Below are 18,558 nucleotides of genomic sequence, written 5' to 3' on the forward strand. Positions count from 1 at the left end.
GGGGTGCAGCCTGCCCCAGAGTTAGGAGGAGGCATGGCTGAGCCAAGCCCCTTGGTCCTGCAGGGAGCCGCGCGGGCCTGACCCCGCGCTACGAGCGGCCACGCCTCGGCGCCCCAACCAGTGCTCCCCGGGGCCAAGGCGCAGGCCCTGGGCTCTAGGAGCCCACGAAGGGCCGATCCCAGCTTCTCCTGAAGCCCCTTCCCCGCCCGGGCCCTGGCGCTCGCAGCCCGTGCTGCTCCCTCGAGTCTGGCCGTCCAGGGCTCTGCAAACAGCTGTTTAAAGGCTCTTTTACAGTTGAGTGCTCAGTGGGGATGTTTGTTTCAAGCCCATCTGCCTACTTTTAAAATATATAAGAACACACCCAGCCTTCCACCTCTAGCTGGGGTGGGGGCGGCCTCCACGTACCCCCCCCCCGCACTTCGAAAGAACCCGGTACCCAGGAGCCGCACTCGCGTCCCCCACCCCCACTGACTCTCCTTTAGGGAGGGTGCCCCAGGCTTCCCATGGGGGGCGGAGCCCCCGGGCCCCCTTTGTGCCGGCCAGGGCCGGGCCCCCCATTTCCATGCGAGGTTCCGTCGCTCCCTCTCTCCCCCGCTTCAGTTAATCTTTGTTCCCCTTTTCTGCTGAGAGGAGAAAAAAAAAAAAAAAAAGAGAAAGAAAGAAAAGAAGGAAAAAAGGCGTGACTTGATTTTCAAACGAAACTCCCACAGCAAACAAAACCCTTTTAGAGAAATAAGAAAGGAGGAAGAAGGAAGGGGGAAGAAAAAAAGAGAGAAAACCTTCCAGGCTTTCAATTCAAGTGGGAGAGTTGAACCGAAAGAAAGAGAAAGAAAGGAAGAAAAATCCTCTCTGCGGTAGAAAGAGAAAAGAAAACTTGGGCTGACAAGAGGGGGGTGTTGGGGGGTGGAAGGAAGTGAGAAAACAAAAGAGAGATAAAAGGGCTGCTTTTCTGTCTCTCTCTTCCTCTGCGAGCTGGGTTAGGAGGAGCTGTTTTGCATCCCTTCACGTCAGCCCTGCCTCATTCCCTTCTTCCAGGGAGGGTGAGAGAGCGAGCGAGAGAGGAGAGACGAGCAAGAGAGAGGAGAGGGGGAGAGAGAGAGGGAGAGAGAGAAAAAGAGGAGCCGGAGGGAGGGCGGCGGGAGCAGCGGCGGGCGCGCGTGGAGGCGGGCGGCGGGCGCGCAGCAGCAGCCCGGGCGGTGGGCAGCCAGGAGCCCCCGGCCCGGCCCGGCCCGCCGAGGGCCCCAGCGCAGGAGCCGCGCCCGGACCCAGGGTGAGTGTCCCGCGCGGCCCCCGGCCCCCGGCCCAGCAGCCCCGGGCGGCGCGCCGGCGGGGGCGCCGGGGACGCGGGGGTGGGTCGCTGCGGCCGCGGCCGACCCGCCCCCCGCCTCTCCCCGGGGACGGCCGCGCGCAGGCCCGCGCCGCGCTGCAAACATGTCGTCTTTTCCTTTCACTTCCACATTCCCTCATGCCGGAGAGCTGGAGGGAGAGAGGGAGAGCCGGGGAAAGAGGAAGAGATGGCGTCCGGGGGAGGGGGAGGGGGAGGGGAAGGGGGAGGGAGCGAGCGAAAGAGGGCGAGAGCGAGGAGAGCGCGCGAAGGAGAGGGAGAGAAGAGAGCCAGAGCAGAGAGCAAAAATGAAAGCGCCGCGGTGGCGGCGGCGGAGCCGGAGGCCCAGGTGGCGGTGGCGGCTCTCGGGCCCGCACGTGGGTGTCCCGGCGCCGGGCGCGCTCCCCCCGCACCCGGCCCAGGACTCAAAGTTTCACCCCCTCGCCGCCCCGCCCCTCCGGCTGCCCACAAACTTTATTCTCTGAGCGGGGTGGGGGGTGGCTGCGCGTCCCCGCCCGCCGGGGGTGGGGGAGGGCTGAGCGCGCCGCTGGGGGTGCTGGGGGTGCCCCCGCGGGACCCCTGGCCGGCCGGCGTCGGGGCTTCCTGGGCCGGGGACCTGTTGAAGGCGCTGGCCGGCTGGGGGGCGGGGTGGCGGGCAGGGTGTCCACGGGCTACCCTTAGCCTCCCGGGTCTCAGTCCCCCTTCCTCGTCGCCCGCTCTCCGTCTTCTCGCGGTCATTTTCCTAATTGGACTGAGCTGCGGAGTGTGATCGCCGGCGTCGGATCGGGGCCCCTGGTCTGCCAGGTGGGCACCGGGGTGCGGTGACCGACCCGGCAGCCCCTGCCTCCCCACCGCAGACGCGCAAATCCCACAGATCCAGCCCTTGCGCCACCGCCCCCCAAACCGCGGACTTGCTAACTAGTGCGTGTCGGTTTTTTCCCAACTTGCCTTTTAAGATGACTTTTATGGTTGCTACAACTGCTTCCCTCCAGTGTGAGCTGTAGTTGGGAAGATTTAAGGGTCTAGGGAGGTGCTTGTGTGGGTTTTAACTAACCCGAAACGGTCATTAATGTCTGTCTAAGCCCTGCAGTGGTTCAGGCGGGATGTAACCCAGGACACTGTGAGGTGTTGGTCCCTCTCACTACGAGCTGCCGGGAATTCAGGGAGGGGCCATCCTCGTGGCCCACCTTTGAGCAAAGGGCACCCCGAGCGCCTTCATTTCTGTGTAAAATGGAAACTCATTGCCAGTGACGACCTGGAGAGATATAACCAGTCCTTGTGGGCACCTGGGAAACTCACAAAATTCCCCTACAGGTGTGCAGAGGAGGACTTTGCACCCTTGGGGGTCACCAGCCACCTTTGAAGCTGCTCTCCCAGTCCTGCCTTTGTACACGTGTAAGTAAAAACAGTCAAAGTTCACTTGTACCAAGTAGAAAGGCCAGGGCTTGCATCCCAGTTGAGTCTGCACCAGGGGGCCTGAAAGGACCTGCAGGGTTGGGGGGCAGGGGGGAGAAGGAAGGAAACTGTCCCTAATTGTAATTAAACATTAGGAAAATGTATTCCTGATGTGTGCGATGAAAGCTGCTGGGCCTGTCTGGTTTAGATTTTTGAGATCTACTGTGACTCTCCCTTTCACATTTGTTTTAAAGCCAATGTTATTTTCCAGAGCTTTCCTCTGTTTTTCTCAGTTGGCCCTTGGACCACCTGTAACCTTGTGCCAGGCACCTGCCAGTCACCTAGTCCTCCAGTCTCACTGGAGCTCCAGTAATCTGCAGGACCTGATTTGGGTAAGAGGAGTTGGACACTTCCCACTTGCTTTCCTCCAGGCTCACCTGGTTGTCTGTGTGCCCATGGAATGAGCTCTGGTGTGAGTTTTGAAGTGAGAGCAGAGGTTCAGTCTTCTAGAACCTTTTGCTCTTCCTCTCAGAGTAGATTCCTGGATGAGTCCTCTTTGCATGGCATGTGACCAGTGGGCCATTCTTTCTGTTCTTAGCCACTTCCATTCCAAAAGCATTTCCTATCAGGACTTACTTTAGGCCTGCTGTCTGGAGGACAAGGAGACAGACAAGGTCTGGAATGGTTTTTGAGTGGAGGGAGGGAGGCTAATGAGACCACCAGAGATTTGGCACAACTTCTATTTTAGGTTTACTTTGGGGCCTGGAGATATTTCTAGCAGAGCTGTGCTTGGAACACTCAAGTTTGAAGTTAGAAGGGAGTAAATAAATGAGAGGAGGAGTCTGGCACATCTTGGAGGAGAGAGGCGAAGGCCCACCGGCCTCGCCAATGCTCGATTTCTTCACCTGGATCCCTCATGGCTAACCAGGGCCTGGTGCAGGGGAGGCGCTCCTTTTGTCGAGTTAATGAGTCTGTATATCTGCTTGGTCTCATGTAGTTGTTGCTAGTTGCCATCAAGTTGATTCTGACTCATGGCGATCCCAAGCGTTATAGAGTAGAACTGCTCCATAGGGTTTTCTTGGCTATAATCTTATGGAAGCAGATTGCCAGGACTTTTCTTCTGTGGTACCGCTGGATAAATTCGAACCTCCAGCCTTTAGGTTAGCCGTGGAGTACGAACTGTTTGTACCACCTAGGAACCTGGTCTCATGTTAATGGTCATTAATCTCAGCCCTTCAACTTCAGAGCTGGAAGGAGACTTTAGAGGCTGTCTAAAAGAAACTGAGGTATGGGAAATGCTCCATGCCCGGGATCACACAGTAAGTGGCAGGGCCAATGTTCAAACCTAAGCTTTCAGACCCCGTTACCAGTGCTGCATCCACATGGCCTTTACTACTGCTGGGGATCCCGAATCAAGCTGAGTCTACAGACCGAGGCCATGAGAACTTGAAACCATGAGTTCGTGCCTCAAGCATAAGATGAACAAATGGAGCACCTTATTTCCTAGGTGTGTTACACGGGCATTTTGGTGGGTTTGCTGGGCCAGTATCACTCCAGGTGGGCAGTGGGTGCTTTTGGCTGTTTTAACGCTGACACCTTCAGAGTCCAACGGTCCAGCAGGGCAGCATTTAGTCATCAGGATGTTACCAGTTTGCATTTCTCATGTTTTAATCTGGGATGCTTTCTTCATGCTTTGTACTTGTGGGTAGTTTATTTAGGATTGGTCAGGGGAGAAGAAAAGGGGGCATCAGAAAGGGCCAGAAACCTGGACTGAACCCCTACTACTATGCAGTACTAGCTCCATGGGGGTAGAGGTCTTTGTTGACTGCTGAGCCCAGTGCCTAGGACAGGGCCTGGCATGTAGTGGTCGCTTGATAAATACTTGTTGAATGAGTGTGCCAGAGGTTAGGGAAAGGTTTTCCTGCCAGAAGGAACCCATGAATGACACACACAGGCAGGAATGGCAGGTGATGGAAGCAGCAGAGTTATGCTGTGAGTCATTGCTTGAAACAAGCTCCAGACAGGTACGGCAGGAGGGGGCTGGAAAGAGGAGATCCTGAATTGGCTGCAGACTTCTGCAAAACAATAGGGAGATTCTGAGTTGGACTCAGGTCTGGGGAGAATAATAACACAGTCGGCCCCTCAATATCCATGGAGGATTGGTTCCAGGACCCCTGTGGATATGAAATCCAAAGATGCTCAAGTCCCTTATGTAAAATGACATAGTATTTGCATATAAGCTGTATACATCCTCCTATATACTTTAAATCATCTCTAGATTACTTATAATACCTAAGGTAACTGCTATGTAGATAGTTGTCATACAGTACTGTATTGATTAGGGAATAATGACAAGACACGAGGCGAACAATGCTCAAAAGGGTGCTGGAGAGAGTGAGGATCTGTGAAATAAATGGTGGGGAGCTACTGCAAAGTTTGCCCACATATCATTTCATTTGCATGGATTCAAGGTAGTGCTCGGTGCACAGAAAATTCAAATTTTGCTTTTTGAAACTTTCTACGCCCTCCCCACCCCAATATTTTTGATCTGTGGTTGGTTGAATCTGCGGATGCGGAACCCGAGGATACAGAGGACCGACTGTAATCATGTATCTAGGACCAGGATCATTCTGAGTGCTTCGTATATATGTATCATCTCCCTTAGTCCTCACAGGTGCTAGCTACCGCATTGTTAGTTCCATTTGGCAGATTGGGAAGTAGGCGCACAGAGGATTAACCCATCCAAGGTCACAGAGCTGGTAAGTGACGGGGCTGGGATCTGAAGGCAGGTTTAAAGTTTGCCTTCTCGAATGATGATGTGGTCAGATGTCTCTGCCCATTGCCAAGGAGCTGAGCATTCAGAGCTTCACGGTTCCTCCAAAGGATGGCAGCAGAAAAACTAGAGAAGAAATTGTCAGTCTGCAGTGGCGTGAGGCTGCTCAGGGGGCATGGCCACTGCTTCCTTTGCCAGGGTCCTCACAGTATCCAAAGATGGTTCAGCCAGTGAGGAACATAAGGGAATGCTTATGTTCAAGGGCCTATCTACTCCCCAGGCCAGTGTGGCAAGTACCAGGTCAGGGCTGTTTTGCAATTGATAAAGATTTGTTGTTGTTAGATGCCATCAACTTGGCCCCCAACTCATGGTGACCCCGTGCACAGAGAACCATTGTGACGCATAGGGTTTCCATTGGCTGATTTTAGGAAGTAGATCACCAGGCCTTTCTCCCTAGTTCGTCTTAGTCTGGAAGCTCCACTGAAACCTGTTCAGCATCATAGCAACACGCAAGCCTCCAATGACGGGTGGGTAGTGGCTGCACGTGAGGTGCACTGGCTGAGACTCGAACTCAGGTCTCCTGCATGGAAGGCAAGAATTCTACCTTTGAACCACCGATGCCCCAGAAAAAGGTTTCAGAGGCCTTTTTTGGAAAGGCTTGCTTTTCAACTTAAAATTTGGTTGGCATATATTTGAAACCAGTAGGAATTATAAAGCTAGAAATGTCACTGTTGCCCTTGACGCTCCAGAAGATGTTTCCCATGCGTGTAAACCTTACCTTCCTAGTCCGGGATGCAGGGCTGTGATTTACCAGAGACCATGCTGGTCCCCGTCCTTGTGGAGCTTGCAGTCTCCCTGGAAGACAGACATTAAACTAATAATTACACAAATAATCTTTAATTACAGTTGTTATAAGTGCTTCAAAGGGCCATGAGAGTGAATAATCAGGTCTAGAAGGAGAGGGGAAGGAAGGCTTTCCAGAGAAGGACATCTAAACAGCCACCTGAAAGGTAGATAAAGAGGCTTCACCAGGATGGTGTTACTGGTTAACCTTGATGTTGTTGGTAGTGGCCTTGAATCAGCTCCAACTTAGGGCGACCACACGTATAAGAGAAGAAACCATTGCCTGCTCCTGTGCCATCTTCATGATCGTTGGTATGTTTGAGTCCATCGTTTTGGCTATATTGTGTCAATCCATCTCCTTGAAGATTTCCCTCGTTTTTGCTGACCCTCTGCTTTACTAACTGTGATGTCCTTTTTTAGCAATTGGTCTTTCCTGACAATGGGTCCACAGTAAGCTAGTTGAAGCCTCTCCATCCTGCTAATCTGTATGTGGTCAGCATCACCTGGGAGCTGGTTAGAACTGCAGACCCTGGCCTCTCAGCTGACCTGCTAAATCTGCATTTTAACAAGACTCACTTGCATAGTAATTTAAGCAATTCACACGCTTAGTAAAGTCTGAGGAACACTGATGGAAACAAAGTACTGAACTGGGAAACTCTAGTTCCCAGCTTTGCCCTGGATGGTTGGGTGACCTTGGAAAAATCAGTTAACTTCTCTGGGTAGCAAGGGAATTAGATAATCTTACACATTCCTTCTGCCTTCTCTGATCTTTGGCTTTTTTAGGCTTGCGTTGTCTCTTTGCTGTTGAAGGCAAGGACCTGGGCTTACACAGCACCACCTCCTGCCTTGCCTTGTCTTTGGTTGGGGCCCAGCACGTACTAGTCTATATTCAGATTTGACTTCAGTAGGCGCTGAAGATGGTCTGGACCATCAGAGCTCCTAAGAAGAATGAGAATAATTCCCAAGAAGGATGCCGGGCTTTGTTGCACACAGGGGGACTGTCTTAAGGTGACCCGGGAAGGATTTGGCCTGGAACAAGAGAAAAAATCGCAGGGGTCAAAAAGGGCTTTGGGGAAAAATGGTGTGTAACATTTCTGCCAAAAGTGGAACCTAAAACGAGGGGAGGGAGGAGCCTGCTCAGTAGTTTCATGCGTTGTGAACATAATACTTTAAGAATTGCCAGAGTTTTATCCCTGAGATCTCCACATCACTTGTCCAAAAAAAAAAAAAAAAAACAAACCCATGGCCTTCCAGTCGCTTCTGACTCATAGCAACCCTATAGAACAGAAGAGAACTGCCACATGGCGTTTCTAAGGCTATAAATCTTTACTGAAGCAGGCTGCCACATCTTTCTCCCACGGAGAGTCTGGTGGATTTGAACCACTGACCTTTCGGTTAGCAGCTAAGTGCTTAACCACTGCACCACCAGGGCTTCTATTATAGAAAGGACAGAAAGCTTAAATCTGGGGGTCACTGGCATGCACCTGAGACTGCATGCAGAGAGTTATGTGTGTGCACACTTTTCTGCGGAGAGGACCGGTAGTTTTCACCAGCCTCAAAAGAGTCTGTGCTCTGGAAGAACAAGGGTTGAATATCTTTCTTGATTAAGCTGACCCAGCTCTTTTATTATAGTATGAGATCCCTGGGTGGGTCAAACAGCCAAGTGCTTGGCTACTAACTGAAAGGTTGACAGTTTGAGTCCATCTAGGGATACCTCAGAAGATAGGCCTGGTGATATTCCTATAAATCAGCCGTTGAAAACACTATGGAGCACAGTTTTACTGAGACACACATGAGGTCACCATGAGTTGAAATTGACTCAAAGGCAGCTGGTAATATGGGCCAGGCACTATGCTAAGCACTTTACACATATTAGCTCTTTTAGATTGAACAGGCCACACACCTAGTGTCAGGATTCGAACCCAGGCAGTTGGATCCTAGAGTCCCTACTTGTAAAGTCTAACCTCAGGAACAGGGCAGGCAGGATTAAGGATGAACTCTTTTTGGTAGCACAGAGTTGAGGTTACAGAGGCCTCCACTTTACAAGTAAACATCTCTGAATTGTTCATGTGTGAAACAAGGAAACATGTTACAAGTCATGTCAAGTTGCCAGGCTGTCCTGTGAAAAGAAAACCAAAAAAACCAGTTGCTGTCTAGTTGGTTCTGACTCATGGTGTACCCATGTTTTGCAGAGTAATACTGCACTCTGTAAAGTTTTCAAGGCTGTGAACTTTTGGAAGCAAATTGCCAGGCCTTTCTTGTGAGGCAACTATGGGTAGCTTTGAACTGCCAGCCTTGGAGTTAGTAGTCAAGTGCTTACCCACATGCACTACCCGGGGGCTCCTAGCCCGGGAAAGCCTATATCATAATTGGGCCCAACTCCTGCTTGTTTCCAAAGAAAAGAATTAGAAAACAAGACTGCTGCCCCATTAAAAGCTAAATTAAAAATTGTAGATTTGGAAAGAAGGTTCTTGAAGAATTGCGCCATTAAATAAGAGTAGTGAGGTGATAGCAGGAAATTGGGGTAGGTTCTGAAAGGAGGGATTAAAGGATAATAGAGGCCAAAGCAAGGAGCCCTGGTTAAGCAATTGGCTGATAACTGAAACGTTGGCAGTTTGAACTCACCAGTGGCTCCATGGCAATCTGCTCCCATAAAGATTACAGCCTAGAAAACCCCATGGGGCAGTTCTGCTCTGTTATACAAAGTCACTATGAGTTGGAATCAACTCAATGGAACACGACAAAGGGCCAAATGATGTATGTTGAGTCAGCAGCTTCAAAGGTAAAATAACCAGCTTTTATTACCTACTAATTAATGTATTTGGGAGAAAGAAGTACAACCAGAATGCTCCTTGGAAGCAAGGATGGTGAGACTGCATCTCAGGTACTTTGGACCTGTTCTCAGGAGGGATCAGTCCCCAGAGAAGGACATCATGCTTGGTAAAGTAGAAGGTCAGCTAAAAAGAGGAAAACCCTCAACGAGACGATTGACACAGTGGCTGAAAGAATGGGCTCAAGCATAGCAACCATTGTAAGGATGGCGCAGGACCGGGCAGTGTTTTGTTCTGTTATGCATAGAATCGCTATGAGTCAGAACCAACTCGACGGCACCTAACGATAACAATTAATGTGTGTATCTCACAGACTCAACCCTTCCACCATCCCAAGTGCCTAGCCCAAGTACAAAGGCCTTTTGTCTTCTATTTTATCCATTTCTGTGTCATTTGAATTTTTATCACTACGTGTTATCTTTATATATATTTGTAAATGGAGTAAAAGGACTATTAGAAGTGGTTGGCCTTTAGGGAGGTCCGTGGGTGGTCAAATGATTTGTGCTGAACTGACGGAAAGGCTAGAGGTTCGAATCCCCCCAGTGGCACCACAGGAGAAAGGCCTGGTGATCTATCTCCAAAGGGTCACAGCCATTCATGGAACCCTGTGGAATGCAGTGCTACTCTGACACATGGTCGGGTCATCATGAGTCGGAATTGACTCGACAGCAATGGGTTTGGTTTTTTGGGAGGGCCTCTAAGGAGGTTTTGGTTCTGCTTTCCATGACCATAACCATAAAGGAATTTCCGATATTAAATATATGTGATCTGTGTGTGTATATTTCCAGGAGTACTGAGACAACTGTTAGAAATGACAATTTTCATTGCAGTCAGAAGCTGAGAATAAGGGATCACAATATGGCCAGAATATCTTCCCTTTCTTCTTCTCTATCCCCCAGTTTGTAAAATACGTGGTCCCCGACTTACAACAGGATTCCGTTCCATCAACTCCATCATAAGTCGGTTCTGATGTAAATCGAATACCTCTTTTATTTGTTTTCATTATTATTGCCTTTTATTATCAGTATCTTTATAAATCCAAACTTTGTCTTAGGGGGTTGGAAACATTACATATAAACTTACAGGTATACTTTAATAAATACATACATAAAAAATACACAACTCATAAAGATTTCCTCCCACGATGAACAAGAGTTGGACAATGTTGGCATTTTGTCAATTGTGGTAATAACTCTGCTTGTGGAAGGTTCTGGATCATCTGGAGTATCTCTGGGAATGGGGATGGTGTTTCTAGTCAGAAAATTAGTTGGAATTGTCTGTATGGTCCTTTTCTTTTTTTCTTTATATATTATTTCGAGGTGACATCTCACTGCTTCTCGTATCTGCCTTCCGACTTTAGCAAAGCGATCAGTGTTTGGTCCATGTTTTCAAGCAACTGAAGCCCCTGATTTAGTTTAGAAAAAAACTCCAGCTAATCCTTTCACTGTAAAATTTTTTGACTACTTCTCTCCTGCCACTGCCTCATTCTTTCTTCTTCAGCATTCCTTTCTTCTTCAAAATCTATTAAGTCCTGATCTATCAATTCCCCTCCTTTGTGGTCTATGAACTGTTCCACATCGGTGATACTGAGTTCTAAATTCAGCTTTCTTGCCATATGGACGATTTTTCCACCCATCTCTTCTGTCATGTTATCCTGAGTACGTTCACATAACTCAGCAATTTTTTCATATCCCCTGCATGCATTTTCCGTAACTACCTCCCAGGAAGATGTACTAACGATAAGATGTAAAAAACAAAAATGGACAGTCCTAAGTACAGTTTGTCGTAACTTGAGTGTGTTGTAAGTGTTGGAAACTACCTGTATATATACTGAAACGAAATAAAGAACGCAGAAATATGCATCCACCAGATTTAAATGGGAAGCTAACTTTTGTGATGACTCTTGGTTATCTGTGGTTTGTCTGGGGTTGACTGAATGCCATCATGCCATTTCATTTGCCAGGGGGCAGCAACGGAGTGAGGTTCCAAATAGGAAGGCTGTCGTGTATATCTTTGGTAATAAATAATAACCAAACTTCTGTGGTGGTTTTATAATCTACCATACTCTCCTCAAACAGACCATGTCCAAGCCAGCCTCTTAAGAAGCACCATGTACCCTTTGGAGGTTGGTGTGATGCTGGCTGGTGAACCCAACTCTATCACGTCTGATTTTCGGGCCCATCATCCTCACTAGCCCCTCACCTCCCTTCAGGGTTCCATTTACAACCCACAGACCACAAGACCAACTGTGGACTTGCCATTACCCGGAATTGAGCCACCTCTGAAATTCTGAACTCTTCCTGTCTTCCCATGGTGTAGCCCTCCTTGAAGCAGCCCTGCCCACCCTGCTGGCCATCCTATGCCTGTCTTCCTGAGCTACTCTCCATGTGCCCACCATCAACCCATCCCTTGTTCCCAACCCTCCCTAGGAATGAGCACCCTACATCTTCTTGTGCCCCAACTCCCCATCCACAGCTGCAGGCTCACTTCCCCAAACCCCCTCCTACATCACTTCTCTTCACCCCAGGACTTTCCAAAGAAGATTCCACCACCTATGTGTCCACTTCCTCTCTCCTACTCTCCTTCCCAGCTCCGCAATGGTAGAAAGACCAACAGGTTCTCCTAGAGGTCCCTGACCTCCTCTTAATCATACCCAGTGGCCCATTTTGTGGCCTCTACTCACCTGACTTTTCTGCAGCAGTTACTGTCATGGAGACAGTCCCTCTTCCTGTAAAATCTCACCCCTCTTTGGTTTCTGACTCGTCGCTGCAACTGGGTCCTCCTCCTGTTGTTGCTTTGTGCCTTTGAATCAATTCCGCCTCATAACAACACTATAGGACAGAGTAAAACTGCCCCCATAGGATTTCCTAGGCTGTAATCATCACAGGAAGGAGCCCTGGTGGAATAGTGGTTAAGCACTTGGCTGCTAACGAAAAGGTCAGTGGTTCGAACCCACCAGCTGCTCCACAGGAGAAAGATGTGGCAGTCTGCTTCTGTAAAGATCACAGCCTTGGAAGCCCTATAGGTTAGTTCTGCTCTGTCCTATAGGGACTCTATGAGTCGGAATTGGCAATGGTTTGAGTTTTTTGTTGTTGTTGTTAATCTTTACAGGAGCCGATCGCCAGGTCTTTTCTCCCATGAAGCCACTGGTGGGTTTGAACTGCTGACCTTTCAGTTAGCAACTGAGCGCTTTACCAAGTGCACCACCAGGGCTCTTGGTCCTCCTGCTATGTGATTTTGTTTTTTCTGCCACTCTCTCCTCTCTTTGCTTTGCTTTGGTGTCTTGGCCATGATTCTCTGCTACTTGCTTCCCTTCCATGCCTGCGGTTTCAGCCTGCATGGCAAGGGCTTTTGGTCTATGTCCCTGTCCTCAGGCCTCCTGCAAACAACCTAGAGTTGAATTTCCTATTGTTTTCAATCCAGTCTGACATCTATGCTGTTTAACTGGAGAGTTCAGGTTGTTTACATTTGTTATGGGTTTGGATATATATGGATGTCCTTCTACTATCTAATTATGTGCTTTCTGTGTTTTTTTTTTTAATTCATTTTACTCAGTTCATTATTTTTAATTGCTTGAAAGCTTTTTCCCTTCCCATGTCCCCACTTTCTCCCTTCTCTGACTTGGAACATACACACTGTATTTCTGTTCTTTCAATGCATGCAGACCCTGTAAGGTTTAAAGTTAGTTGATATTTGTATCTCTTCAAACAACTCTAGAACCTTGGAATACTTTGTATAAAATCACCGCTGTCCCTGTTCACATTCAGTTGTTAGCACTTTTAGCTGCCTTTTGTTTCTCTTTTTAACCCCACAAATTGGACATTATTTTTAATGTTCTATAGAAACCCTGGTGGCGTAGTGGTTAAGTGCTATGGCTGCTAACCGAAAGATCAGCAGTTCGAATCTGCCAGGTGCTCCTTGGAAACTCTATGGGGCAGTTCTACTCTGTCCTATAGGGTCGCGATGAGTCGGAATTGACTTGACAGAAGTGGATGGGTATATGGTTAGCCTTTGCTTTAGCCATATATTTACCATTTTGTTTACTCATATTTCTTACATACTTGGCTGTAATTCTGGTATTAGAACCCAGTATGGTTAGGAGCATTTAGCGATAAACTTTAAGTTTCTGTTTGGCTGAAATTTCATTTCATCCTTATTCTTGAAAGATAGTTTTACTGGGTATAAAACATTACCTTGATAGTTATTTTCTCTTAGTATTTAGTTATTACACTGTCTTCTTGCTTCCATTGTTGCTGTGAGAAGCTGGTAGCCTGGTTATTGTCCTTAGGTAATCTCTTCTCTCTGCTTCTTGCTCTGTGTGTGTGTTTTATGTGTTTAGTTTAATATGTTTCTAAGAGTAGATTTTTTTTGGCTAAGGATTTATTGAGCTTCCTGAAACTAAGGATTGGAACTTTGAATAATATTGGAAAATTTTCAGCCATTCTCTTTGAATATTTCCTCTCTATTGTTATGTCTCTCTATCCTCTCATTTTGAAACTTCAATTAGATGTATGTTAGATCTTATTCCATCCTCTGTGTCTCTTAGCTTCTTTTTTCATATTTTCATTACTTTTGTCTCTTTGTGCTATTTTCTATATATTTCTTATCTGTCTTCCAATTCACTAATTCTTTAGTTATCGCCAATCTTCTGTTTAACCTTTCCATTGAGATATTTTTAGTATCACTATTAACTTGCATATTTTAATACATTTGATGTGTTTTAGCTATTGCATTATTATTCTTTTTGATGCTCATTCGTTAAGTTTTTAATCTGGATAATTGTATTTTTTTGTTTCTGTGTATCCATTTTATTCTTTTTTTAATATTTATGGTCTGTTTTGTTTGTTTTAATAATCTCTTACTCCTTACTCATACTTTTAATTCCCCATTTTATTTTCTTAATCGTATTAAACATACTTATTTTGTATTCTGTAGCTGCTAATTCCAGTATGTGAAGTATTCCCAGGTGTGGTTCTGTTGTTTGATGCTTCTGCTGACTCCCACTCTTGAGGGCTTGTTTCCTTGTGTTTTGAGTTTTGATTGTGAGCTTATGTTAGTTAGAATTCTCTCTGTGGGAATTCTTTGAAGTATAGATGAAGGTACATTCTTCCAGGGAGGATACGTGTTTCCTTCTGCCTGACACCTGTAGATCTTACAAATGAATCCATTTTATTTATAATTCTGAGCTTGCAGTTTTTAGAACCAGGGCCCAAACCCACATGAGAGCTGGCCAATAGCTATAGATTTTCAGGGGACCCCCCCCTTTTTTTTTAAGCTCTGCCAAGAGCCAAACACTAACCCAGATTACTTCCTTCATGGCTGTATACCACTAGATACCCTGCTTTGTCTCATTGTTCCCTTATTGCCAAGTGCCCTTCTCTCCATCTTTGGACAAAGTCCTAGTTGTATCAAGCCCAACTGAAAACTGCATCTTCTGAGTCTTCCCAAAGTCATCCCTTGCAGAATTTACCAGTCTGTCCACATTCATAGGCCACTGTCATCTTACCTTTTGGTCTCTGTTCAGGTCCCACACTGAACTCTGAGCTTCTTGAAAGCTCGGTGCCGTGTCATTTATTTCTGGAGCCCCAGTGCCTAGCTTACTGTGGGGCAGAGTAGTTGCTTAATAGATATTTATTGATTGGGTAGAATTTATAGTAAAATCAATACTTTTCTTCTTCTCGAATTAAAAAAAAAATCAGAAGGACTAACCTGCCCTATGATCCTGGACAAGTCCAGTTCCCCTCTTTGGATCTCAGTGTCCTTAGGTATAAAATGAAGGGATGCTTTTGAGGCTTCTACTTGCTTTAAGATACTGAGATTCAATACAACGTGTATGGATGTCAGTTATGATACGGTGAAGCAGATCTTGGCTCACAAATGGAATGAAAGGAGTGGGGGGGCATGGAGAGAAAGCATAATGCTGAGGTAACTGGGCATGAGTTGGAAGAGAGGAAGGAGAAGGGACTCAAAGATGAAGTAATGTGAAACAAAGATGGCATTTTCAAATTTACAACCTTGAGACAACTAGGTGGCTATCTTAAAAAAAAAAAAAAAAACTTACAACAAAATAAATTTCAGATGGATTAGAAATGTCAAATATTTTTAAGTTAACTCAGGAAAAATACTTTCTAAATATGACTCAAAACCCAGAAGCTATAAAAGATTAATAGATTTGACCCTACAAAGGTAAAAAATTTCTGCAAGGCACAGTCATCATCAACAAAGGCAAAAGAGAGCTTTCCAGTTATCAAAAGAGAAAAAAAATTTTTTGCAATATGTATCACAGAGTTAATTTCCTTAATATCTAAAGAGCTTCTGCAGATGAATAGGAAAAAGACCATCAACCCAATTTTTTTTTTATTAACTTTTATTAAGCTTCAAGTGAACGTTTACAAATCCAATCAGTCTGTCACATGTAAGTTTACATACATCTTACTCTGTACTCCCACCTGCTCTTCCCCTATTCAACCAAATTTTTAAAATGGGGTAAGAACATGAAGAGTTCCCTAAAAAGGAAATACAAATGGTTCCTAATCATATGAAAGAGTGTCCAGCCAATAAGAAGAAGAAAAATGCAAGTTAACTCTACTGTGGAAAGGTAGTAGTGAGGAACAGGCACACGTATAATTGTTGACATAATTGTGTAAATCATGTGATAGTTATTGACATAGTTGTGTAAACTGGTACAACCTTTATAGAGAGAATTTTGACGATATTTATTAAAATTAGAAGTGCTCACACAATTCCACTTCTGGGAATTTACCCTAAAGATATGTGCATGCATGTGAAATAGTGTATTTTTCATGGTAGTTCAACGTATCATTGCTCGTAAAAGAAAAGAAAAAATGGAAGTAACCTAAACATGCATCAGTAGAGAACTGGTAGATTAACTGGTAAAATCCAATATTGTGCAGCTGTAAAACAGAATGTGGAAGCTCTCTATATGTTGATGTGGAAGGGTTGTTAAGATATTGTCTTAAGTGAGAAAGTAAGGGCACAGTGCCTGGCTATGCAGTGGCTCTTCAAGGATACCTAGGGAACCAGGAACAGCGGTTTTCCACAGCGGGGGTGGGGGGGAGTTTGAATTTATGCCTTGTGCATATATAACCTAATAAAAAATATTTTAAAGAAGAAAAGAAGGGGTTTGGGGTAGAAGGAAGGGAGAGAGGGAGGAAGCGAAGGAGAAGGAGAGAAAGATCTGCTCAACTCAGTACATTCTCACATAGGCTATTTCAGTTCCTCCCCTAGGCAACCCCATGCCAGTTCCCATTTTGATAGAGCAAGAAACCAAGGCTCAAAATTCTGAAATGACTTGCCCAAGTTCATGGAGAGAGTTAGCCTTGAAACCTGGCTTTGAACCCAATTCTGAATGCTGAGCAATTAGAGTCATTTCTGTAGATATGTTTTCTTTTTTTAAACCAACATCTCCATTGGTCAAGGACAGTTGCCTGTCAGTTGGTCACTTCCACAGACCATGGTGTTGGCCCTTCTCTTCCAAGAGAGTAAGTGTAGAGTTCCACTGCCCCTGCTCCAGCTGGCGTGCGGGCTCAGACGTGCCTACGGGGCAAAGCTCAGGCGGTAGGTGGTGGAGAGGAGCCCAGATCCCGGCTGCCACATCAGACACAATGAGGATTAGGGATGGGCTTTGCAGTCCTACCTTTGAAGTTCCCAGCTTTTATCAGTGTCTGAACCTTCACATTATTTAGAGGGAGCTTTTTTTTTTTTTGTTACTGTCTGTGAGCTGGCCTCAGGTAGGTACCAGCTGCTGCTAGGCGTCCAGGGTGCTTTTCCTAGTTCCCTAAGCCGGCGCCTTCACTTTGTTTTGTGGCAGGGAAGTTTTCAGGGCTGAAGGCACTTTGTACTTGGAATATTCTGGAAGAATAAGTGTGTTTGTTTGTTTTCTATCCAGAGGTGCAATTGGATGCTGGCATCTCTTTAATTAAAGGGAGGGTTGCATTAAAAAAAAAAAAAAAAATTTATGATTGTCTCACAGAAACACCTGTGTTGACTGTTTCCTCTTTGCTGAAGAGAAACAGTATATGGAAAGCAAAGCTAAGGGGCTGGCCATGGATAATACAAGGTTGTAGTTATAGGCTATGGATTCCCCCGGGGGAAGAATTTGATATCTTTAGAGATACAAAGTCATCCAGCACCACTTGTCCTCATGTGCAGCATCAAATTTACTTTCTAAGTTGGAGTCATCATTCCTTAAGAAAGAGGCAGGGTCTTTTTGGGCTGAGGAATGCTCCGGGGATGGACATTTTCAGGATCTGTGGGCCTGGGCCGGAGTCCCTAGTACAAAGGTTATTGCACCCAGCTGCTAATTGAAAGGTTGGCGGTTCGAGTCCACCCAGAGGTACCTGGGAATCTACTTCTGGAAAATCAGCCGGTGAAAATCTTACGGAGCATAGCTCTACTCTGACACACGTATGGTCACCATGAGTGTGAATTGGCTTGATGGCAACTGCTTGGTTGATTGGTTAAGCCTGAGCGGGCTCGTCCATACCCTGACACTGTGCCACTATGTATGTCACTTTAAGAGGAACGAATCCTAATGACCCACGTGATCCTTTTTTTTTTTTTTTTTTTGGTCTGGTGGAACTGGAAGTGCCTTGAACATCACAGTGCTGCGCCCACGTAAAATGCGTACCCGTCAGCACCCAGCTATTTGCTAATTGCATGAATGGATAGGAGGCACCCAATAAACCTTTCCCAAATGAATGAATTTTTTGGAATGTGAGATAGACTTTAAAGCGTTCAGGTTTTGATTATAAAGAAGACTGGAGAAATTTAGACATCTCCTTTTGCTCCTCAGGTTCTCCTGACACTTGAATAATGAAACGTGCGTCCCATGGAACGTTTCCTTCCTTGGACTATCGGGCGTCTTACGCAAAGGCCTACTTCTTTAAATGGTACACTTAATGCCCTCCCCTACCGTTCCACTCCATTATCTTCTTGTGTTTGATCTCATTATCTGGGAAAATGTCTGTGTAACATCAGCTGAGTTCTTTTACTTTAGTTAAAGATCTTGTCAGAATTTCTCTTCCAAAACCAAAAACTCAAACCTGCTGCCATCATATCGATTCCGACTCATAGCGACTCCATAGGACCGAGAACTGCCCCATAGGGTTTCCAAGGAGAGGATAGTGGATTCCAACTGCTGACCTTTTGATTAGCAGCTAGTTAGCAGCCAAGCTCTTAACCACTGTGCCACCAGGGCTCCAAACCTGTATTTCAGGACTTTTGTGGCTTGGTTATGGGAATCCCTAGGTGGCACAATTGGCTAAGTGCTTATGACTACTACCTGAAAGATTGGCAGTTCTAAACCCACCCAGAGGCACCTCTATATAAAGGCCTAGTGATCTACTTCCAAAAGGTCACAGCCTTGAAAA

At 46.3% G+C, this 18,558-nt stretch overlaps 1 protein-coding gene across 11 annotated transcripts in view; it reads left to right on the forward strand.

The window, feature by feature from the left end:
- Positions 1-1,925: 1,925 nt before the first annotated feature.
- The window catches only part of ZNF710 (zinc finger protein 710), an 84,151-nt gene continuing 67,518 nt past the window's right edge, over positions 1,926-18,558 (forward strand). The window contains exons 1-3 of one of the 11 annotated variants that reach the window (XM_064267130.1): positions 1,926-3,111; positions 5,385-5,478; positions 17,982-18,078. In XM_064267130.1, coding sequence (XP_064123200.1) covers positions 18,002-18,078 — 77 coding nt within the window. In that variant the 5' untranslated portion in view covers positions 1,926-3,111; positions 5,385-5,478; positions 17,982-18,001. Of the gene's footprint in view, positions 18,079-18,558 lie in introns of all 11 variants that reach the window. The other 10 variants (XM_064267131.1, XM_064267132.1, XM_064267128.1 and 7 more) reach the window with 10 other exon arrangements.

The sequence above is a fragment of the Loxodonta africana genome, chromosome 13 (genome assembly GCF_030014295.1).
Source record: "Loxodonta africana isolate mLoxAfr1 chromosome 13, mLoxAfr1.hap2, whole genome shotgun sequence".
NCBI classification, from domain to species: Eukaryota; Metazoa; Chordata; class Mammalia; order Proboscidea; family Elephantidae; genus Loxodonta; species Loxodonta africana.